At 41.8% G+C, this 24,497-nt stretch overlaps 2 protein-coding genes across 6 annotated transcripts in view; one reads left to right on the top strand and one right to left on the bottom strand.

Annotated features, from left to right (window-relative positions):
* Positions 1-1,470: 1,470 nt before the first annotated feature.
* Positions 1,471-16,247, top strand: PMPCB (peptidase, mitochondrial processing subunit beta). 3 transcript variants are annotated; one of them, XM_013060439.2, is made up of 13 exons: positions 1,471-1,537; positions 2,600-2,740; positions 3,692-3,778; positions 4,557-4,686; positions 8,349-8,547; positions 9,142-9,221; positions 11,730-11,842; positions 12,623-12,766; positions 13,588-13,748; positions 15,078-15,163; positions 15,248-15,336; positions 15,902-15,977; positions 16,068-16,247. In XM_013060439.2, exons 1-13 carry the CDS (start codon positions 1,514-1,516, stop codon positions 16,130-16,132), a joined length of 1,395 nt encoding a protein of 464 aa, XP_012915893.1. In that variant the 5' UTR covers positions 1,471-1,513; the 3' UTR covers positions 16,133-16,247. The 3 variants fall into 3 exon arrangements, 2 of the variants coding, with proteins under 2 accessions (XP_012915893.1, XP_004739642.1); XM_004739585.3 differs by having other exon boundaries at positions 1,472-1,615; XR_001180806.2 differs by lacking the exon at positions 16,068-16,247 and having other exon boundaries at positions 1,471-1,615; positions 15,226-15,336.
* A 91-nt stretch (positions 16,248-16,338) lies between these two features.
* DNAJC2 (DnaJ heat shock protein family (Hsp40) member C2) overlaps positions 16,339-24,497 on the bottom strand; it is a 29,825-nt gene continuing 21,666 nt past the window's right edge. For all 3 annotated transcript variants that reach the window (XM_004739583.3, XM_045089697.1, XM_045089698.1), the window contains 7 exons: positions 22,160-22,248; positions 22,017-22,086; positions 20,376-20,560; positions 18,954-19,054; positions 18,742-18,849; positions 16,699-16,853; positions 16,339-16,471 (listed from right to left, as the gene is read on the bottom strand). In XM_004739583.3, the coding sequence (XP_004739640.1) occupies positions 16,397-16,471; positions 16,699-16,853; positions 18,742-18,849; positions 18,954-19,054; positions 20,376-20,560; positions 22,017-22,086; positions 22,160-22,248 (783 nt within the window). In that variant the 3' untranslated portion in view covers positions 16,339-16,396. The remainder of the gene's footprint in view (positions 16,472-16,698; positions 16,854-18,741; positions 18,850-18,953; positions 19,055-20,375; positions 20,561-22,016; positions 22,087-22,159; positions 22,249-24,497) is intronic.

Below are 24,497 nucleotides of genomic sequence, written 5' to 3'. Positions count from 1 at the left end.
AGGGCCCTAGCTCCCATACTAAGGAGCCTTCACTTTATCCTGACCATGCAGTTACCGGAGAATTTTTCATAATGGGACTGTCATGCTAAAAGTTGCATTCTAAAAAGATCCTTTGGACAACAATGTGGAAAAGCTGACAATTGGAACAGATTCAAGAGGTAGGAGCAGGGTCTATCAGCTGGATGTAGAGGGTGGAAAAGAGGAAGTAAGGATGAATTCCAGGTTTTTGGTTTGGATGTCTGGGTGAGCGGAAGTCTCCTTCGCTGTTTTGCACTGGATATACAGGAAGATACTTAGGGCCAGATGGTGAATTGCATTTTGGACAAGTGGGTGTTGAGGTGCTAATAGGATAGATACTTGCAGTTTTCTAGTCACTGAAGGTGTAAGTGGGCCTGGAGGTTGGGAGAAAGGCCTTTGGGTAGACAGAGAAGTCCTTATGTCGAAACAGAAACTGTTAGGGAGAATGTGCAGAAGAGAGGTCCGTAACCCCGGGGAACACCAACTTTTAAGGCAAAATGGTACAGTGTTCAGGAGTACAGCCTTGGGAGCCAGACAGCCTCTTGTTAGCATGGTGACCTCAGGCTATTTATTTACTTAGATTTTATTTATTTATTTGACAGAGAGACACGGTGAGAGAGGGAGCACAAGCAGGGGGAGTGGGAGAGGGAGAAGCAGGCTTCCCGCTGAGCAGGGAGCCCTGATGACAACTAGATCCCAGGACCCCTTGTTTATGACCAGAGTGGAAGGGATATGCTAAAGACTGAGCCACCCAGGAGCCCTTCAGGCAATTTATTTTATCTCAGTTTCTACATCTCTAACGTGAATGTTAGGAACAGGACAGTTAGAGCAGTGCTTATTATTTTTAGTTTCATCAAGATATCTGTGAATAAAGAGCTGCCCAAGAAAGTAAAGAAGAAGGTACTATGCAAAGGAGGAAGCGGTCTAAGGTACAAGAAGGAAATTTCAAAGGGATCTACGACGCCAAATTCTGCCATTAGGACGGTACGGTAACTCCATGAAGTCTCCCTCTCTAAGCAGTTAGTGGCCTCACCAGGAGCAACTTCGTTTAATGAAATGAACCAGCCTGTAAAGGGTTGAAGAGTGAATACGGGTGAACAGTGACACTTCCTTCCCTCATCTCACCACGCTTGTCTCTCCCAATAGACGCTTCCTTAAGGACGGTGAGTTTTGGATTGTACTCCACTTTGTCCAATCAATTCCAGCCACTAACGGCACAATAAGCTGCACCAGGTTACCTTTAACTCCTCCACATCTGAACTTCACACGCCACAGGCGATCTAAGTAACTGATAATACATGACCTCCTACAGACTCCCTCCCTAATTGCTATTATGTGGGGCCGTTTGTTCAGCACCAAGCCCAGCTTCCTTCCTTCCTTCCAGGACCGCTTCAGAGTGTCATTTCTATTATGGCCACAAGGTGGAGGCCGCTTTCTCCTCTGGGACCTCGGGTCATGACCCGGAAGCACATCCTCCTCCCAGTCTGGAGTGGAGATGGCGGCGACGGCAGTGCGAGGGGTAATGTTCCCCGCGGTGCGGCGGCGGCGGCTTTGGGGTTTCGCGGAGAGACTTCTGGTTGGAGGCGCTGCCGGGAGGGTGAGCTGCTCTCCACCTTTCTCCACTCCTCTCCACTTGGGTGCCGCCCGGAAGCGGGCCGGGCCCTTCCCCCGGGACCCCGCGCGGCAGCCCTGAGTCATGCGCGCCGGCCCAGCGGTGAGGTCGGTGCCCCGCACCCCCACGGCGGGTTGGCACCCGTGGCCTCTGATTGGGGTGCTCGCTTCCGCTGGGGATGAGCTGACCTTGGTCACCCACAGCGCTTGACCTGCTAGAAAAGTTAGGTTACCGTCCCCCCCCCTCCCCCGTGCCAGGGGTCATAAAGAGTGCGTGCGGTGGTTGCAAATTGGGGGAAATTAAAAAGCGAGAACAGAGTTCTCTTTTTGCCGAGGACTGAGCTTGCTCCCCAGCTGGGCTTTCTGCGAGCCCCGGGGTAGCCAAAAGAAAGTTTTGTCAGGATGTATGTTTTTCTCACGAGAACCTCTAGCTTTCTCCAGGGTATGTGGGACTTTCACATGTGTCTAAAGGAAAAGAAAAACCACAGCAGGCGAGTAGTCCGTAGTCAGCAAACAAACCAGCCAGAGTGTATCTTGAGCCCTTCTTCCTGTCTTCACTTTATACCTTTTCTAAAACTTTCTGCTTTTTTCCTTGAACAGAGAACCTAAATCTCATTTTTGTGTTGTTTATAGGAATTTTTACATTTTTACCTCCTTTTCTTATCTCCCCTCCCCTCGTTTCCTCTATAATATTAAACATGTCTAGGAAAGGTACTGAAACAAAAGCAGTTTCTCTCTGGATAATGATAAAAACTGTTTGCTTTCCTTAAGGGAAGGGCATGTTTGTAGGCATGCTGCTGGCTTTCCGACTGGTTGAGCCAGGTTCCTAAGCCAGGCAAAGGGCTGGGTCCCAGTGGAACAAAAATGAAGGAGGAAAGAGACTGGGATAGAGACTCTGTATAACCAACATTTAATATCAGAATAGTGATGTGTTTTGCTTCCTCTCTCCCACCGCTTCACCCCCAACCAGTCATTATATTTTGGAGGGAACAGATTGCGAAGTACACAGGCTGCTACGCAGGTGGTTCTGAATGTTCCTGAAACCAGAGTATCGCGTTTGGACAACGGACTCAGGGTCGCCTCTGAAGACTCTGGCATTTCAACATGCACAGTAAGTAATTCCAGCAACCATTGTTTAGGTGACCCCTCATTAGGAGAGAGCCGATTGTTGATTTTATTGAATTTTTTTAAAAAGATTTTATTTATTTGAGAGAGAGAATGAGAGAGAACATGAGGAGGGAAGGTCAGAGGGAGAAGCAGATTCCCTGCTGGGCACGGACTCCAGGATCATGACCTAAACCCAAGGCGATCTCTTAACCAACTGAGCCACTCAGGTGCCCCGATTGTTGATTTTAATCTCAGCTTTTTATTGGGTGATGGTGGTTGCAAAACGGTAGCACTTACTTTACCTTGACAGATGACTCTCATTTGCGAATCTTTCTTCTAGTGATACTTTCATAGCAAGTGCATGTGTGCCTTAAGGGTCTGCATCTGGTTCTGATAGCCCATTATTGTGTTGTTAGTAGTGTTGATGATAGTGAAGGAAGTACATTCTCTTAGGCTACTCCGTGCTGTTCTTACATACGTTGTCTTACTTGATCTTTAAAATAATTCTTTGTAGTATACACCATCACACCCAATTGAGAGGCAAGTTCAGAAAAGGTAAATGGTTTTGTCCAAGGTCACACAGCTAATACATGACAGAGCCAGGATTTGAACCTAGATTTTCTGGCAATCTCTAATGTTCTTTATACTGTAGTTGTTAATTGGCTATACCTAGTTGTTAATTGGCTATACCAACAAGTTGGGCTAAAAATCTGAGTCCTCTGTGAAACTGGCAAGTAGATGCTTTAGCATCCAGCAGTAGCTCAATGACCAAAGTTTTTAAATTACATAGTTCATGGGAATGTGTTGTCAGTTCACTGAATTCAAGAAAACTAGTGTTAGGATTGGAAAGCCTTTGTGGGGAAAAAAAGGAAGGAAATTGCTCCCTCTCTCCAGTTCCATTCCCCCAAAAGAAAGAAAATGATGTTTTCTTTAATTTTTCTTTGATTACATTAAGGTTGGGCTCTGGATTGATGCTGGAAGTCGCTATGAAAATGAGAAGAATAATGGCACAGCTCACTTTTTGGAGCATATGGCTTTCAAGGCAAGTTGTAAGACTTTATAAAAATACATTTTCTTTAAGATGCATTAAGCATAAATTCTCATTCTAGGGCAAGGAGAACTACTAAAGTAGTAGGTATATATATATATATATTTTTAAAGACTTATTTAAATTTTTGTTAAAGATTTTATTTATTTTACAGACAGAGATCACAAGTAGGCAGAGACAGAGAGAGGAGGGGAGGCAGGCTCCCCGCCGAGCAGAGAGCCTGATTCGGGGCTCGATCCTGGGACCCCAGGATCATGACCTGAGCCAAAGGCAGAGGCTTTAACCCACCGAGCCACCCAGGCGCCCCTAAAGATTTATTTATTTGAGAGAGAGCGTGCATGTGTGCATGCACATGTGGGAGGGGGAGGGAGAGAGAATCTCCAGCAGACTCCCCACTGAGTGCAGAGCCCCACACAGGGCTTGGTCTCAGGACCCAGAGATCATGACCTGAGCCGAAATCAAGTTGGACAGGCAACCGACTGAGCCACCCAAGTGACCCCAGTAGTATAGTTTATTTATTTAATCTTTTAATCTTTTTTTCTGAAATAATTACTGAAAGTTGCTTTGTAGAATTGAAACAAGGATTTTCTGTTGGGATATAAGTGTCATCGAAGTATACCAGTGTTTTTGAGGCCCGATGCACTTTAGAAATCAGATTTGGTCCTTGCATGAAACTGATGTTGCTTACATGCTCATATTCATTGCCTGAAGTGTTTAGAAGAATGAGAGGTAAAGGAAGGCATCATAATTTTTTTTTTCTTTTTTGTTTCAGGGCACCAAAAAGAGATCCCAATTAGATCTGGAACTTGAGATTGAAAACATGGGTGCTCATCTCAATGCTTATACCTCCAGAGAGCAGACTGTGTATTATGCCAAAGCATTCTCTAAAGATCTGCCAAGAGGTACTATTATTATCTGTATAGTGCAGATAGGTAATTTTCACAAGTTCAAAAATAATCTAGTACTGTTTTTACTGTGTTTGTTGTGGAAGTGTAATCCTCAGAAATGTGAAAAAATGATTCAAACTCTGGGTGAGAGGACACTTATTTTTATTTTTTTCTGTGAATATGACAAATGGTATTAAATAGTTGGAAGCTGCAAGACTCGTACAAACCAGGCCCTAACACTTGATTCAAAAATCCATTCTCCAGACCCATATGTATGTAGTGAAACATTTTTAATGCCTTTGCAGTCTGTTGATGATTTCCTTTGCTGTGCAGGAGCTTTTCAGTGTGATGTTGTCCCATTTGTTTATTTTTTATTTTGTTGCTTTTGGTGTCAGTTAAAATCATTAGTAAGACCCGTGTCAAGGTACTTTACTGCCTATGTTTTCTTCTAGGAGTTTCATTGTTTCAGATCTTACTTTCAAGTCCTTAACCCATTTTTAGTTGACTTTTGTATATTGTGTAAGATAGTGGTAGTTTCTTTTCTCTTCTTTTTTAAAAGATTTAAAAAATTTATTTGACAGAGTGAGCATACAAGCAGGGGGAGTGGCAGGCAGAGGGAGAAGGAGAAGGAGGCTCCCCACTGAGCAGCAAGCCGGAGCTGCCTTGAGCCAGGATTTCTTAACCAACTGAGCCACCCAGGTGCCCCAAGATGGTGGTAGTGTCATTCTTTTGCGTGTGGCTGCCCGTACTTCCCAGCAGCATTTATTGCAGAGACTGCCCTTTCCCATTGCATACTCTTGGTTCCCTTGTAAATTAATTGACTGTTGATGTGTGGGTTTATTTCTGGGTTCGCTGTTCTGTTATACTCATCTACGTGTATCTTTTTATGCCAATACCATACTGTTTTGATTACTGTAGCTTTGTAATCCAAAATGAGGGAGCGTGATGTCTCCAGCTCTGTTCTTTCTCAAGATTGCTTTGGCTATTTGGGATTTTTTGTTGTTTCATACAAATTTTAGGATTCTTTGTTCTAATTCTGTGAAAAATACCATTGGAATTTTGATAGGGATTGCATTGAATCTGTAGATGGCTTTGGGTAGTAATGAACATTTTAATATTCTTCTAATCCATGAGGATGGAAGAGCTTTCCTTTACTTTTGTCATCTTCAGTTTCTTTACTTAATGTCTTGTAGTTTTCAGAGTTTGTCTTTTTACCTCCTTTGTAAGTTTAATCCTAGGTATTCTTTTTGATGTGGTTGTAAATGGGATTGTTTTCTTAGTTTCTGCTAGTTCATTATTAGTGTGTAGAAAGGCAACAGATTTTTGTACTTTGATTTTGTGTCCTGCAACTTTACTTGATTTATTCTGAAGTTTTTTTGATGGAGTCTTTAGGGTTTTCTGTGTATAATGTGTTACCTGCAAATAGTGATGGTTTTGCTTGTTTCAAATTCGGATACTTTTTATTTCATTTTCTTGTGTAATTGCTCTAGTTATTAGGACCATTTTTTTTAAGTTTTTATTTTTATTTATTTGACAGAGAGAGAGATCACAAGTAGGCAGAGAGGCAGGCAGAGAGAGAGAGAGAAGCAGGCTTCCCACCGAGGTGAGAGCCTGATGTGGGGCTCGATTCCAGGACTCTGAGATCTTGACCTGAGCCGAAAGCAGGGGTTTAACCCACTGAGCTACCCATGTGCCCCTAGGAGCATTTTTTTTTTTTTTTAAATTCCCTGTTCTATACAACAACAACTTGCCACCTGCAAGTAAATAAAAATTTTATAACATGGTATCTAACTTGCATTATAACCAGTGAAAATGACAAGAGGGTGTGTTGGTTTGAATTGCAAAAAACAGTGGTAAGGTTCTTAATAATTTCCTTGAACTGTTTTGCCCCAGGACTAGTTAGGGACTAAGAACAGAGGGTAGGCCAGGCTACTTTAAAGGATTGGTTAGCTCATCCCTCTCCTTTTTTTACACAGGAAACCGCAGGGAAAGCAAAAAACCCAAAACCATACACACAAAAAATGATTAGAGAAAGGATAAGACAAAGTAGAAGACCATTTTTTTCCTCCTGGCTTTTGGTTGGGAAGGACAGAGCCTCTGCCAGTGGCAGTGGCAAAGCCCGGAAGCTCCTTGAGGAAGCAGCTCTTGGAAGTGCTCTTGGAAGCAGCTCTCTTTCGGGGGGTTTGCTTGAGGTTTTTGTCCCCTCAGTTGCGTGAAGCCTAGCCTGGTATGTGAAGTAATAATGTGATGTCAGACTAGCAGTCTCCAATGTTTATGATCACCCAGCCTTATTGGTAAGTGACATGATTAGACTTCAGTATAGATATATGTACAAATTAAATACAGGTACTACTGTACTAACACACAGAATATTAAATATACATTAAAAAGATTCTGATTAAAAAAAAAAAAAGATTCTGATTAAAACAAACTCCAGGAAATACGATCTCACACTTGAGCAAATCGCAGTCTAGACTACCAGTCCCATGTAAGGAGAGCCTTCACACAGGATTCCTTGTCCTCCTGTGTCTTTGGACTGTTCATCACCAGTCACCATCATGACCTCTGGACTGTCATGGTCAAGATGGTTTTTACTTGCTCTTACAGATAATTTTTTCTCTTTAGTAATGATCACTGCTTGCTTGGACCTAGCAGTCTCTTTTGTCATGTTGGGCAGACAAGAGGTAGCTAATTGTAGTTGGAATGTAAGTAACATAATTGCTGCCAAGACAAGGACCCTTAGAGTGTAGGTAAAATGAGGAACAAAAGTTTGCAGTGGAGGGAAAAAAGAAATGAAACTAAAGATTATAAATGTTTCATATTTATTAAAATTTAGATTGTGATTGCAACTGTTGTACTAATTCTTGAAGAGTAGATTAGGTTTTTCCTTTTGGGAGAAGTAATTTTTCTGATAAAATTGAGTAACAGCGTAGAAGGATGTCCTTGTGTTCACTTTTGGCTTTTGCAAATTAGGGTCATTCTTAGATAAATATTTGAGGGCTTCATCAGTTTTTCCGGAGGGTCACTTTTAACCTTTCGGGATACCTAGCTTTTTCTTCATGTTAACCTCTGTTAGATCATGATTTATCAGTGATTTTGCTAATGGTGAGACTATAGCTCACATGGATCAAATGCATGGAAACAGACACTGGGATTAAGTTAAGTGGAGAAGGATATTTGAGAAGACACTAATTCTGTGAGTGGTTCTTGGGGGCATATTTTAGGTTATGCTGTTTCTTACCTTCTTTATGTAGCAGCCTCACTGCTCTGGGAACCAGGGTAGCAAATACTTGGGTGCAATGAATCCTGTGTATGTACCTAGATGTTCTAATGCAGATGATTTTCTACTCGGTAATTTTCATACAGAGCAATATACACTCAGGTACAGATTCTATGGCGTGTCTGAAGTTGTAGAGTCATTATAAGTATTGTGGGGATCTTTGACAAATGTAGGAATTTTCCTCAAGTTCTTTGGTACCACAGAGGTTTATATTTTATATTTTTAATTTTAATATTATCCTTTTAGGTATATTGAATGTATGGAAAAGTTTGTTTCTCCCTAGTTTAATCATTTAGTCGAATTTGAATGGTGCCGTGTCATGGTTTCTGATGCTAGTGTAATCTTAATCTTGAATATTAAGATTCTTAGTGTTTCTTCTTGTTTTATTTTCAATTAGCTGTAGAAATTCTTGCTGATATAATACAAAACAGCACATTGGGAGAAGCAGAGATTGAACGTGAGCGTGGCGTAATCCTTAGAGAGATGCAGGAAGTTGAAACCAATTTACAGGAAGTTGTTTTTGATTATCTTCATGCCACAGCTTATCAAAATACAGCACTTGGACGGACAATTTTGGGACCAACTGAAAATATCAAGTAGGTATAATTCTCAAGATTTTTTTGTTGGGGGGGGAATTTGAGTTTTGAAAATTAACATTCAGAAACATTCAAAAAGTCTGTTTCAAAATTTAATTTTTTCCCTCCCTAGTAATTCACATAAAGTTGTGGTTAGCTACATTTTAGCCCTACCTAATTCCCAGGTGCCTGGGCCCATGCCTACTACTGACATAACAAGTAACAGTGTCAGCTTTTTTCTTTTCTTTTTTTTTTTTTTAAAGATTTTATTTATTTATTAGATAGAGATCACAAGTAGGCAGAGAGGTAGGCAGAGAGAAGGGGGGGAAGCAGGCTCCCTGCTGAGCAGAGAGCCCGATGCGGGGCTCGATCCCAGGACCCTGGGATCATGACCTGAGCTGAAGGCAGAGGCTTTAACCCACTGAGCCACGCAGGTGCCCCAGCTTTTTTCTTGATATAAAAAAGTTGGAATTTTTTTGATACTTGTTACCTGTATTCCATTTCTAACTACACTTAATTTAGAGCCTTTAAGGTCCAATTTAATGTCAGGTATATTATATGAAGATCTGTGCTTTTTAGTTTCCTTTTATATTGCTTTTCTCGCTCCATTTACAGATCTATAAATCGGAAGGACTTGGTGGATTATATAACCACACATTACAAGGGGCCAAGAATAGTGCTTGCTGCTGCTGGAGGTTTGTGGATTTCCATCTCTGTATCTGTTTAAACGCAGGCAGTCAGAGTGTTGTGCTTATTAGTTTGGTCCTGCTGGGACATGTCCTGGAATTTATTATTTACTGAGCAAATTGTTTCATACGCTGTTTAAGGGGAATGTACAGCACTGGAGGTAGACTTTTCCTCTGTCTTTTCTTCAGTAGAGTTTTTTTTTTTAATAGAAAAACTTACATAAGTGTATACACAGATTGGGATTTACTTTGCAAGGAAAGGGGTTAAATGACTGGGTAATGATGACGTTTGGGAGACGGTGTACTATACTTTGGGAATTTTTTTTTTTTTAAGATTTTATTTATTAGTTGACAGAGATCACAAGTAGGCAGAGAGAGGGGGAGGGAGGCAGGCTCCCTGCTGAGCAGAGAGCCCAACCTAGAGCTCGATTCTAGCACCTTGAGACCATGACCCGAGTCAAAGGCAGAGGCCCAACCCACTGAGCCACCCAGCTGCCCCTGGGAATCTCTTGATTTTAAATTATTTTTTGAGAACCAACTTCACTTTTGGCCAGGCATGAAATGAGTATGTTATGTTGGTTCATTCTTTGTTTATTCATTCAGTAGAGCTAAGTACTGAGAAGGGGAAGTATATAGGGAACCATTGAGAGTGTTTAATGGGAATCCAAACATGCAGGTAGCATCAGGACAAGGCTTCCTTGGGGACACGTTTGAAGCCAGTGAATGAAAGAAAATTCCCAGTAGATTTTGCTAGATTTCCTGGCAGTTTGAATTTAGGCAAACAGTACACTTTTGGTTTCCAGGTTTCTTTGTTCTTTTAGGGTAAAGCAGAGATAGATGGTATTCTTTTGTATAGACTTAATTTTTCTCTCTTCAGAAATGACAGTAAATTAAAATTCTAGTTGCCCTGAATAGAATTCTGAGTAATTATGTGGGAATAATGGAGAAAATGAACATAGGGGTTAAGTCTAACAGGTTAGTCATTGGCCCGTGACACTAAATCATGTTACCTTTGCACAGCAGGCAGTGAAATTCTCTTGAGCAACATTGTTTCTAAAATGGCTGGTGCTGACTGGGTAGTCCGCATTTGAAACTGCCTGGGAAACAGGAAGACCTAGTGAGAGGAGGCCTCAACCACCGTGCTGTGTGGGATGTCTCTGCTTTTGGTGGCATATGGACACCATGGGTTTTATCGTAGTTCCTATAGGTTCATTTTGATATTGCTGAAGTTGGGATATCTTATAATTAGTGGCCTGTCCTATATTAATTAGCATTTTGTCTTTTTGATACATTAAGTGATGATGAGCCTTATAAGCAATGGCTTCTTATTCAATGAAGAAGACCAAACCCCAAACCTAGCTTCATTAAAAAAATAAAATGAGGGGCGCCTGGGTGGCTCAGTGGGTTAAGCCGCTGCCTTCGGCTCAGGTCATGATCTCAGGGTCCTGGGATCAAGTCCCGCATCGGGCTCTCTGCTCAGCAGGGAGCCTCTCTCTCTCTCTGCCTGCCTCTCTACCTGCTGTGATCTCTCTCTGTCAAATAAATAAATAAAATCTTTAAAAAAAAAAAAAAATAAATAAAAAAAATAAAATGACTGGCTCCTGGCCTTTTGGATAAGGATATGCAGAGGTTTGGGAGTAGGAGCCAAGTATCTGCAGTGTCTAGTCAGGAGGGCCATAGGTGAAGTCAGAACAGTGGGAGTTGGTGGTGTCCGGTGCTGAGAACTGTATGCATGTCCATGGTTTATCACTCTCTGCTTGTCATTCTTGGAATATCAGGCCCTTCTGTTGTTCCATCACCCTCTGGATTGATAGCCAAGGCGGCTGTCCTACACAGTGCTTCTGAAAACAGGCACTTGGGCCTGGTCTTGTTTTATGCCACATATTTGTTTGGGAAATACGGGTGTAAGTTGTGCTTTTACATTCTAAAGAAAGGTTTCATATAAAGAACCTTCATGGTGATATTTTTTAAAGCACTTGCCACATGTCTAAATTTGTTTTCTGAGTTTGTGTTTATCCTTCACTGAATCTGTTTGGGTCATGAGTTCCAACAGTCAATTCTTAGGTTTTAGATGGCCAACAGTGAATGTTTGGTTAGCTACGTTTAGATGACATTATTTTGTTCCTGAATTCTGATAGCAGAGCTCAGACAACAAAGCTCGTATTACATTTACATTCTTTTCTACTTACAATGTACTGAAAAGTGATTTTGCTAATTTGCATTCTAGGACTTTTAGTAATTATAACATGATTCTGTACAGAATGTGGTATTTTCAAGCTGTCTTATTATCCTTAGCTGTGAATTTGTTGCTGAAAACTGTTAATTGTTCTACAGACTGAGAGCTGTGCAGTGCCAAGCCTTGTACCAGCAGGGAGGAAGCGTGTGGCGTGGGCTCACTCTGTAATTGCTTTTACCGCATTCCACCTGGAGCTTTACTGTAAAACAAAGTTTGGCAGGTAGTTGTCTGCCTTAGATTGTGCTGCTACTAGATATATGAAATATTTTCCTTCAATTTAGGAGTTTCCCATGATGAACTGCTTGAGTTAGCAAAGTTTCATTTTGGTGACTCTTTGTCCTCACACAAAGGAGAAATACCAGCTCTGCCTCCCTGCAAATTCACAGGAAGTGAGGTAGGGCAAGCCTCATTAGCTAGTACTTAGCCCTTAGGGCTTCTTGTGTTGTGTTTATGAATGAGTGTGCAAAATGTGCTTCTTTCAAACAGGAGTAAAATGGAAGAAACGAGAGGCTTAAATGGAAAGAAAAAGGGAGGAGGATGTACTTATATTCCATATTACTTAATCACTTCTCTCTTTCCTAAGGAAGCAGCGTTTTGAGGGGAATGTCATAATTTGCTCTTTTTGTGCTTTTTTCCTTAACACTATGCCCATTTATATATTTTGAGGTATGAAGTATATTTTTCAAATGTTCCAAATTTTGACTTTCACATTACGTTAAGTTCTACTCATAGTACACTTCTGGGAGTAGCTGTTAAAAGAGACAGAACTTGCAGACAGCCGGCTGTTTGCCAGCTGTAGCCTTCAGCTCATCAGCGGCCTCCTTTGCCGCATTAGGGAGGACGCTCAGAGGAGTACCTGGAGAGGGCTGTCAGCTGCATGGAACCGTGTAGCATCCGTGGCATAAGAATAGGCTTGTTATGTCAGTATCAGAATACTACTGATCTCTGCCAGTGAAAAAATCTAATTCTTTTTGACCAGGTAATCATCTAATGGCTATGTCTTAAGTATTTCAAGTTATTTCAAAAGATCTTCTGGTGAAGTTTTCTTTGCAGAACTCAAGAGGTTTTTCCACATTAGACTGTTCATTGTAATGTGGCATGATTAAACCTTCTTTCTTGTTAAGCCTATTACGTGATGGCGGTCTTAACCAGAGTTGTGTTTTGTCTTAACTAGATACGAGTGAGGGATGACAAGATGCCTTTGGCGCATATTGCAGTAGCTGTCGAGGCCGTTGGGTGGGCACATCCAGATACAATCTGTCTGATGGTTGCAAACACACTGATTGGCAACTGGGATCGCTCTTTTGGAGGAGGAATGGTAAGTGATTTAAAAAACAGTTTTCCATAATAAATGACAAGGTGAAACTCTGTACTGTGAATGGACTTAAAATACAAACGGATCCTGGACTGCATCCTGGGCCAGAAAAAAATTTTTTGTGTGGGTGCCCTAGTTTTAAGTTGGATAAGTAGCAAAATTTGAGTAAGGTTATAATTCACTAATAGTACCATATCTATGTTAATCTAGTTTTAATGATTGTACAGAGGTTAATTTCCTTGTTTTTCAGAAGTGTACACAGCATTTATGGGTAAAATGCATCAGATCTTTCAGTGTACTCTCAAACAGCTGAAAAAATTTTTTTAAAGAGAATGATGAAAGAAGCATGGTAAAGTAACAGGTCTTAGGGAATTTGGATAAAGGGAATTCCTTGTACTATTTTTGTAACTTTTCTGTCTGAAATTCAAAATACCAAGTATGTTTGTACTGAAAGATTTCAACAAAATACACTTTGTTTAACTATCTTTGGCTTCACACACAGTGGAATTTCAAATCTTTAAGCACACACAGCCAAGAGCCCTATAGATGGGACCGATGACAGGAGTGAATTACTCTAGCAGAAGTGCTGCAGCTGTGTTAGCACAAGTTTCACTGCTTTTACATCATGCATTTCTCTGGGGCTACACTGGGCTGGTGAGAAGTATGGTTCTCAGTCCCCTGAATTTTAACTTCTTGAGATGTTGCTAGATTGAAACTCTGCCCATTGTGGTATTCACTATTCACTATTCACAGAACTCATGTTTCTTTCTGGTAGTTTAGGCACGTATGCCTCCAGTTCTCTTGGACAGTGTTTTCCCTTACAGAATCTTTCCAGCAAGCTGGCCCAGCTCACCTGCCATGGCAGCCTCTGTCACAGCTTCCAGTCCTTCAACACTTCCTACACAGATACGGGATTGTGGGGAATCTATATGGTTTGTGAACCGGCCACCATTGCCGACATGCTACATGTTGTTCAAAAAGAATGGTGAGAAGAGTCTTGCTTATAATTCCCATTTTAAAACTAGTTTCCTCCTCACATTGTTGTTGATTGGTTTTGATAGTGATGTTAGCATTTAATCAAGAGAACAAGACTGAAGAGTAGCAGTTGTTCCCATGTTTTTATTTTTTTTTATTATATATATATATATATATATATATATATATTTTGTTTCCATGTTTTAAAAGTCTAATGTGAAACTTTTTTTTTTTTTTAAGATTTTATTTGAGAGAGAGAGTGAGAGAGAACAGGAGAGGGGAGAAGGTCAGAGGGAGCAGCAGACTCCCCAGGGAGCTGGGAGCCCGGTGCAGGACTCGATCCTGGCACTCCAGGATCATGACCCGAGCCAAAGGCAGTTGCCCAACCAACTGAGCCACCCAGGTGCCCCTAGCTGACTTTATTCTATAGAAAATTCTTAATCTTTTTTTTTTTTTTTTTTTTGAAAATTCTTAATCTTTTAAGCAGCAGGTTACTTCAGAAAGACAATCCTAAAAGTTTGTTTGGAAGATATCTCTACAGGTTATCTGGCTTGGAAAGGTGTTATGGCAATGAATGTGAAGTTGCTATTGCTAAAAGAAAACTGTATTGTTTTACTCAGAACTGGTGCCTTGAGACAGAGGCAGAAAGGCCCACGCTGTTGGAAAAACATCCATAACTCTGCTTCCTCTCCTCCACCATTTTTTTTTTTTCTTTTTAAGATTTTACTTATTTGACAGATCACAAGTGGGCAGAGAGGCAGGCAGAGAGAGAGGGGGAAGCAGGCTCCCTGCTGAGCAGAGAGCCTGATGCGGGGCTCGATCCCAGAATGCTGGGATCGTGACCTGAGCCGAAGGCTGAGGCTTTAACCCACTGAGCCACCCAGGTGCCCACCTCCATTCTTAAATGGCTTATAGTTCTCTTAGTCTCATCAGCTGGGCGGTGTCATTAGTAGGCTTAAGTTAGATTCCACTGGATTCTTCTGAGAAATCAGTGGCCTCCAGACCAGACCGCTAGCATATCCAATCCTAACACAGGGATTGGCAAAGTATTTCTCAAGATGCAGTCAGCCTGCTTTCATGTTGGAGCGAACCTTTATCTGTAATCCTACTATTTTTGAGAAATTAACGATACCAGGAGAATAAAGAGTCAGTGACTTTTCAGCTTTTGTGTAGCTACTAGAATCATTAAAGTTTCAACTTTCCATTAAGCTAGAGTCCTAATCCTTGTATGTTGTGGTGCAGTACATAGAATATATAGTATCAGATCTTAAGTCATTCACTCAAAAAGCACATAATCTTTTCAACTACTTGACATTTTGATTTTTCCCACTGGTTTTAGGATGCGACTCTGTACAAGTGTAACTGAAAGTGAAGTTGCACGAGCCAAGAATCTCCTGAAAACAAACATGTTGTTGCAGCTTGATGGTAAGATGGTAAGAATAAAGACCCAAATTCTACTCTCATAGGGCTGAACTATATTCCAGTAGTTCTTCCTTCCTTTTTAAACAGGTTCTACCCCAATCTGTGAAGATATTGGTAGGCAGATGTTATGTTACAACAGGAGAATTCCCATCCCTGAGCTTGAAGCCAGAATTGATGTAAGTAGTCTTTTGACACTATAGGCGCTTGTACAAAAGTTCCCTGTTAAAAAGCTGAAAATATGTAGGGGTGGCTCAGTGGGTTAAAGCCTCTGCCTTGGGCTTAGGTCGTGATCCCAGGGTTCTGGGATCGAGCCCTGCATTGGGCTCTCTGCTCAGCAGGGAGCCTGCTTCCCCCCTCTCTCTGCCTGCCTCTCTGCCTACTTGTGATCGCTGTCAAATAAATAAAATCTTAAAAAAAACAACAAAAACTGGGGCGCCTGGGTGGCTCAGTGGGTTAAGCCGCTGCCTTCGGCTCAGGTCATGATCTCAGGGTCTTGGGATCGAGTCCTGCGTCAGGCTCTCTGCTCAGCGGGGAACCTGCTTCCCTCTCTCTCTGCCTGCCTCTCCGTCTACTTGTGATTTCTCTCTGTCAAATAAATACATAAAATCTTTAAAAAAAACCAAAAAAACAAAAACTAAAAATATGTATCACAGATCCCTGTTTAAATTCTAAAGACCTTTTAAGTATAGACTCTGTCGTAACGATGCAGAGCTCTGAATGCTGGTATCTTCTCTATTTCAGGCTGTAAATGCTGAGACAATTCAAGAAGTGTGCACCAAATACATTCATGCTAAGAGTCCAGCTCTTGCTGCCGTCGGTAAGCCCGGCTCCTTTTCTCTCACGCACAACATGCCCAAGTACTTGTCTTTTACTGAGTTTTACCTTCCTATCTTCTTTTCTTCCTTAGGTCCCATTGAACGGCTGCCAGAGTTTAACCAGATTCACAGGAACATGTGCTGGCTTCGTGATTAAAATGCTCCTACTCAGAATATTTTGAGCATGTGTATTTATAATGCTAACAGATCTGCAAGTTTTAAGCTACCAGTCCCTAAAGAAAAAAAAATAAAAAAACGTATGTACCTGGAAATTCGAATGAATCCCTGCGTCTGACTTTGCGACGGTAAGACCACGGCAGATCAGCCCGCTCTGAAATTAGCACTGCAATTTTAAGAATGGAAATTTGTACAATAGTTTGTTTTATTATAAAAATGCACACACAACAAAGATTGTCAGAAGTCATTTCTTGGCTCTGCTTGCATTCAGCACTTGTTCTTGAGCAGCTTTCTTTGCTTTTACCATCTCGACGAGTTCCTAGGAAGGGAGAGAGGGGTTAGCGAAGACGCCCCCAGCACTGGCAGCTCCCCCTCAGCCTGGCTCTGGTGCGAAGACGTAAGCCAGGCTGGGGAAATCTGTCATTAAGACACCAGTGCCAAGGTGATTTGCACTAAATGCCAGAGCTAGAAAGCTGCTAAAGTTTGTCATTTCTTTACAATATAGTTGAAATGCTGATGGACTCTAAGTTCTAGAACCTCCATCACCTTGTATCGCTTCATGCAGTCCTTCTTTGTGCGGCCAGGCACCGCTTCTGCTATTTTTTCCCACCTTTCAGGTGTATTTACTGGGTATGTTTTTAAAGCTTGTTCCAAAAGCTTCTGTTCTTCTGTCGTCCATGGGGTGAAATCTGTACATGGACCTGTTTAAGAAAAATTTCTATTTGAAAAATCTTAGCCTGATAGAAAATTATGTTGCAGCACCCTCCCAGGTGAGTTTTGGTGCATAGGTATCTTGGTAAGCAGCCATTCAGATCTGTAGGGATTCCGAACCAACTTCGTGTATTTCATCATACATGAAAACCTCTAAAGTACTAAACGAGAAGAGAAGCTTTTAAGATAACTCACATCCCCCAATATAGCTCTTTTTTTGTTGTTGTTGTTCTTGGTTTTTTTTTTTTTTTTTTTTTTAAGCATAGTCAGAAATATCTGCCTTATATTGCTGGTCTCTTGAGATCTACTATACTCACCAGACTGGTTGGTTGGAAAAAAACCCAAACTTTTAGGTGGATAAGACCCTGAAAAACATCCTTTTACACTGGACGAAAGAGTCTAGCATAATTAAGCCAAGTGCCCAAGAGTTCAGTGCTCTAGGCGCACTCGATTCTGTGTTGCAGTGGGGCATTTTCGACACATCCATCCACTAAATTCTTGCAGGAGCTAATGCTAGTAAGAACCTCTATTAAACTAATCCCTTGGTGCTTGACAAGATCTTTCACATACATATCAGACACAAATGTAGGTCGTCCTTCTTAGGAGGAAGTAAATAATGTGATGTGTATTACATCTGTGGGAAAACAAAAATACTAAATTACAGCTTAAGTCGGCTTTTAAATTGCAGAAAGCCCTGGAATTTCCTTTCACTGGTCTCAGGACCACATTTAACACCATGGATTGAATTCATTTCCTCTCTTGGAAAAAAGATGGAGGGCATAGGGAGCAGGAAAATAAACCCCTTCAGAAGTGCCCTGGATCTTCCCTTTGCTATTTGGCTGGGCAGCCTAGACCAAAAAAACACAAAACACCCCCAAAAAAACCCCACCCCCGATTTTTGCAACTGCAGTATGATTTCAGGCTCTTTATAGCATAAGCCTCTTTAATACTTTGATATTGAAATTTTGGGATAATAAACCAGGTTAAGAATACAGGAAAAGTGGGTCTCCGGGGACAGGGATGGTTATCAGAAGTAGTTAATCCCGAAACATGTATTTGGAACTGTGATTTGGAAAGCATATCCCAAGATTAGTTTAGGGAGAACAGATGGTGGCTCACAAGGTATCAAGTGAAACAGAACTTTTCTCACCTTTTTTGGTCAGCCATTCACAGAAAAAAAGTTTGTACCTAAATGCACACTACACATGGACAAAAGTTTTACAAGTGATACCCACTTACGTAGTAAAGGTGTAATGCTCTCTGATATTTTCTATTCATGACCCGCCTATGGGTCACAGTTTACAGTCTGGTCCAGGGAAGAACACTGAAGACAAACCCTAACAGGTTTTAACTAAGCTTTATTTTGAAATAAAGAATCCCTGTACATGCTCCCAAGATTGTCCAAATCTGAACATTTTTACCACGCTTGCTTTTTCTCGATACATTTACCACCCTAATTTATTCTGAACCATGTAAGTTGTAGACACGATGCCCTTTATTCCATATAAACATTTTTTCTTAAAAACAAGGACATAATTACATTTTTCAAAATCAGGAAGTTAACCTTGATAAAATACCATTAGCTAGTCTGTAGAACTCATTCAAATTTCAACTGGCCCAATATCCTTTACTACTGATTTGTGAAATCAAGTCAACAAAAGGAACCCAGCCCCTCCCCTAATGCACCTGAAATGGAGGAGCTGCAGTTCTCAATGATTTCAGGTGAGGTCAATCTACGTCCTAGAAAATGCTTCCTTTCCACCTTCTGGTCTGCGAAATGCTCTATTTTCCAGTTATTCTGAACACGGACCCTAGGTTTGGACTATCACAGTGGGAGTACATGGCTAGCATTTTCTAAAGAAAAAACGATTTAATTACCTTCAAATCGCTCTGAAGGTGTTGCATTGTCTGCTTGAGGCACCACTCCATGTTCTTTTTTAAATTTATCAAATGCCTTTTTGTTTATATCATCTTTTTGATGAGGGTCTGCAAAATGAAAATATTACAGATCATCTCATTTAGTCTTTTATTAAATTGCACAGAATGTTAAAAATTTGTATTCAAGGTAGCAAAGAAATTGATTTGCTCACCAAGTTTCTGAAGACTCTTTGCTTTGCCAATAACATCTTTGGCAGTTCTCTTGACTCCAGAAGAAGAGTGTATGTTCATGTAATTAGCGATAACTTCCCATCTAGAGACCGCAATATGATAAGTTAGAGAATAAAATGTCCAAATAAAAGTTAGAATGATCCTTCCATTTGTAATACATAGGAATTAGCTAGAATATCTACAGAATTAGCTCTAAATTGGTGGTCTCGTTACTATTACCCGGACTAGAGCTTTTTTTGCTTTTCATTATGTTTAAACTAATCTTGGTTTCAAGTCTATAAAAACCTTACTGATTTCTGTGTACAAACCAAGAGTATAAGACCACACAAAAAGAGAAATTCTGCAAAGAGCCTTAGTTTCCTCATCTATAGAAAGAGGGAAGCTGATCTTGAAAGCATCTTCCGAGTTCTAAATTCAGACTTTGCAATCAGTTCTCGTTTGAGGTGGGAATCAAGAAAGGAGGATGAAGACAAAGAGAAACTCTGGGGTGCCTGGCTGGCTCCATGGGTTGGGCCTCTGCCTTAGGCTCGGATCGTGGTCTTGGGGTCCTGGGATTGAGCCCCGCATCAGGCTCTCTGCTCGGTTGGGAGCCTGCTTCCCCCACCCCCCGACCCCTGTGCCTGCCTCTCTACTTACTTGTGATCTCTTTCTCTGTCAGACACATAAATAAAATCTTAAAAAATAAAAAGACTAAGAGAATCTCTGGAACCTGACCTAGTCCCAGGACAAGCCAGGATGGAGTAAGCCAGCGTTGAGAGTCAAGGTTTAGGTGTCATAGTCTTTAATTTCCTGAGAAATTAGTGAAGCATCCTCTTGTATATGTGTTGGTGTAAACTGCAAAATCCTGCAGACTCAAAATGCACTCTGCTTTTCACTTTCTAGTGTGGCACTGAATCCAGTGGAAGGAGTGAGTTTAGACTTGGGCATAACCCTGGAAGTTTCTGCTGTAACCAAGGCTGTTTGGGTATTGTCTGCATTTTCCTTAGGCTCTAGAATGTGCTCAAGAGAAGTTTCATTAGGGGCACCTGGGTGGCTTAGATGGTTAAGCATCTGCTTTCAGCTCAGGTCATGGTCCCACAGTTCTGGGATTGAGCCCCACGCCGGTCAGGCTCCCCACTGAGCAGCGAGCCTACTTCTCCCTCTCCCTCTGCTTGTGCTCTCTCATGAATAAATAAAATCTTTTTTTTTTTTTTTTAAAGATTTACTTATTTACTTGACAGAGATCACAAGTAGGCAGAGGGGCAGAAGCAGGCTCCCCGCTGAGCAGAGAGCCCAATGCGGGGCTCCATCCCAGGACCCTGAGATCATGACCTGAGCCAAAGGCAGAGGCTTATTAACCCACTGAGCCACCCAGGTGCACCATGAATAAATAAAATCTTAAAAAGTTTCATTAAAACCAGTACCTTGAGTTTGTTCCAGCAGGGAATAGGTTCACAGCTTTAATCAGTAATTGCAGATCATCTTCTGACCAATTTTTACTGCCATTTCCACTTCCACCAGTTGATTTCTCTGCATTCTTGGATGCTTGGCGCATTCGAGCCTCAGCTTCCTCTTTTTCTTTCCTAATTTGCTCATTTATTTCTTCTATCTACATAAATATCACGGGTAAGTCAGGGACTTCAAACATCTTGCTACACTCCCTTTCTGGTGGGGCTCTGTGGTTCTCACTTCTCAGTATCCTCCAGACAATGCCCTACACGCCTCCCAGGCCAACCCCGACACGGGCCATCAGGTTTTCATTCTGGCTGTGCCCCACTCTGGCCTCCAGGCTGCACAGCTCCGCTGGAGACCCCAAGAACCACCCTCAGCCGCCCCTGCCTTGCATTCATGTCCTGTGGCTTCTATTTGCCTTGGACACGACTTGTTGAGTCTACGGTCACTGGGTTGTTCGCCCATAAGGGCCATTTCAAAGCTCTCTCTAAACTCATATCCACTCTAAAAAAGGTAAAGGCATAGAAGGTGGCCAGTGTTTATCTTGAAGTTCCATCCTTCACAGTGTTAATTCCAGTCTACCTTTAAACATGCACAAAGAAGAAAAAAACCTTTACTTGGCCTTGTAGCTCCTGTCAACAGCTCTCTAGGGCTCATCTGTGACTACCCATTTCCCCCTCCCACCCCTCGGAACCAGTCACCCAGAGCCAGAGATTCCAGTGCCTCCCATCACCCCTCACAGCCCAAGTCCTTCCAGTCAGAGTCTTATAACTAGTCACACTTATCTGGTACATCCTGCCTTGAACAAATGCCAGATTGAAGGTACATTAACCCTTTGCTACTCAAACATCTGCAGTAATGGAAAATAGTCATCATGGTATTAAAAACCTGTTTCATTGGGCTCTACTTTTCCTAACCATTTTCATCTCCCACTTTTCCCCCCAGCTTCTCCTACCTATGTGTTAGGGTTCATGCTTTCCCCTGACCTGCAGCTTAGCACCGTCCATCCTTCAAGGCTGGCTCACAGTCTTCACTGAGCTTTCCCTGGCTACTCTGTCCTGCACTGGGGACTTCTAGACCCTCCATCTTTTGGTCCTCAGGCCTTTTCAGCATAACTTCCTGAACTCCTCTGAGGCAGCAATACATGAGGAATTTTTTCGAACTACCTAGGGTATATATTGCTATACACTGTAGGTACCAACACTTGTTACACTGAACTGAATTTCTGGGCCTGTTTCCTCATCTGTAAAAAGGTGTACACTAGACAGAACAAGGATTTCTTCTGGTTCCAAATGTTACTATCCTATAAAGATGCTAAGGAATAGCCAAAGCAATTATCTTTTCTAACAATGATTTTGAAAAAACTATGATAAATGTGCTATAGATACCACAAGTTCAAACACTATATACATGGTAACAACTTTACAGACTGACTCCAATTAAAAAAAAAATCACCACTTACTAGCAGCAAAACATATTGGGGGACACAGAGAAATGAGATTCTTTGCCCTTATTCATAACTTACATGTTAGGTGGGGAAATACTGAGGTGAAAGCCAACACTATAAGCAGAATTAAATGCCACATAAAGGTAGAAGTGATGTGTTCTGTTACCTGTTTTTCCAGAGCAGCCTTCCCTACTTCCTTTGTAGATGATGTGAGTGTCTCATTCAAGCACTGCAAGCTAAAGGAAAAAAGGGGATGAAACTTCATCCGAAGCCCAACACAAGACTTCAGGAGCACTCCTATTGTTATACCTTGCTAGTTCAAGCCGATCACAAAGTTTTTCCACTTCTTCCATCATTTTAACCCGCTCTGCCTCATTGTCAGAGAAGTGATTCCAGGTCTAGAAGCACAAACACAAACATTTTCTTTTATCCACTGATACTAAAGAATATGTCCATAACACAAGTGCAAAACATCTGAGTTCTCAAGAGATTCCTGAGGTGAACTTACAGCCTTCTGACCACTAACAACCATCCTCCCAAAGCTCTCCGTGGCCAGCGAGCAATAAAAAAGCCATTGCCATTACCATTACCAAGAGGATGGAGGAGTAAAACAGAAAAAAGGTGATGGTGTGGAAGACTGCTAGATGTTATAAGTCAGAAGGATTCCCCACAGAACCACTTAAGAATCAAGAAATTCTGTATGACGACTCAAAATTCTCTTTGTTGGGCTGCCCATTCTTTCTTTGTGCTGAACTGTAAAATTTGCTAGAAATCTTAAATGTGAAATTCAAGATAATGTGTTAAGGAACAAGAAGTATTAGAAAAATTGTGATTAACTAAAGATTGTGCTCAATGTCTCCCATTCCTTAATGGAGACATTAATTAATGACCTTAATGCTTCATTAATTCATGCAGTCTGGCTCTCACTAAGGTCCCAATGCTGCTTTTACTGTTGATCTTCCCTAGTGTCCAAAAGCACTACTGACTTTTTTCTTACCTGTCTGGGTCACCCCTTTCCAGGCTCCTCTTCCTCTATCAGTACCTGAACTAGGGTGTTTCCATCCTCCCCCCTCCTAAACCCCTCTCTCCTGGGTAAGCTACTCACATGGTTCCTGGTGGCACTGAGAAAGAGAAGACTTTAGTGATCCCACTCTTGAACTCCAGACTTGTGCCACCAACCACCCACTCAGTAATTCCAGCTGAGCATCTCAATGTGCTCAACATGCCCTACACTTAAGTCGGCTGGAGCAGGTGGAAATGGCAGTAAACGGAACTCATCACTTCCTTTCAGCCTTTTCCTTCTTTGTTCTCCATTTCATTGAATTATACCATCATGCACCCAGTGCTCCATGCAGGAAAGCAGGACACATGTAAATCGCCCACCTCCAACATACAAAACAGTGCCTCACAGGCAGCAGCCTATGCTACCTCCCCAATACTGGTTTACTTCCTCCACCTTTCCTATTCCCACCCTTTCTCAGATAAAGGCACAACACTCTCTCTCCGGCGGATCTTGGCAAAAGACCCCCAACTGTCTCTGCCTCTGCTCATCTCTCAGCATCCTGACCGAAACTAGCCAGCTCAGCAGCAGACAGAAACTAGCAAGACCTACACGGTCCTTGGGGACGCGGCTCCTCACCTCTTCGGCTGCATCTGGCTCATTACACCGCACTTCCCTGGACCTCTGCGCCCTTCTGTGCTCCCTGACCTCTCTCGTCTCTGATCTCATGCATACGCTTCTTCAACTGGCCAAATCCTACCAGATCCAGAAAGCCTTCCTTGACTACCTTTTTGTACTTTCTTCCTAGTACTTGTCTCAAAGTGTTCACTTTTAATTTTCTACCGTTAGCCAGATTTCTGGAAGGCAAGGACCATATCATTATATCTACATCAATCATAGTAAGAGCTCAGCAGATAGCTGATGAGTAAGTGAACTCATCCTGGAAAGCAGCAATAAAACAGTTACCTAATGCCAGAATGTTTACCTCATTTATGCATCAACTCTAAGAGAATGATTCAATTTTTTTTTTCAAGATTTATTTATTTGACAGACAGAGATCACAGGTAGGCAGAGAGGCAGGCAGAGAGAGAGAGGGGGAAGCAGGCTCCCTGCTGAGCAGAGCCTGATGCGGGGCTCAATCCCAGGACCCCGGGATCATGACCTGAGCCAAAGGCAGAGGCTTTAACCCACTGAACCACCCAGGTGCCCCGAGAACAATTCAATTTTAACTATTGAAGTTCGTGCAGATTCCTCACTGCATGCCAAGAGCAGCACATGTAAATGCTCTCATTTAAACTTCACAATTCGATTAATAGGTCCTATTTCAGCTACTGTGTAGGTGAGGAAACCGAGGGACAAAGTGGTTGAAGTAACCTCCTGGGGGTCCACAGACATTAAGTGCCTAATACAGAAAGACTTCAGACCCAGGCGGCTTGCTCTCAGCCTGAACTCCTCACTACTATGATACAATGCATCCTTCTCAAAACAATTTTCTGGGTGAAATCTGAGGAAAATACTTCATTTTTTCTATTTTCTTTCTTTTTGCTGACCAAAAGCCTGAAGTGATTACCCGTGCTTGTATTTTGGTTCAGTCTCTTTCAAAGCTTGCTGATGGGGTGGGTTAACTTCAGTTACATTAACTGAAGG

The sequence above is a fragment of the Mustela putorius genome, unplaced genomic scaffold, assembly GCF_011764305.1.
Source record: "Mustela putorius furo isolate JIRA1106 unplaced genomic scaffold, ASM1176430v1.1 tig00003845_pilon_pilon_pilon, whole genome shotgun sequence".
NCBI classification, from domain to species: Eukaryota; Metazoa; Chordata; class Mammalia; order Carnivora; family Mustelidae; genus Mustela; species Mustela putorius.
The sequence above is the reverse complement of the archived record's forward strand: the minus strand, read 5'-3'. Positions and strand labels throughout refer to the sequence as shown.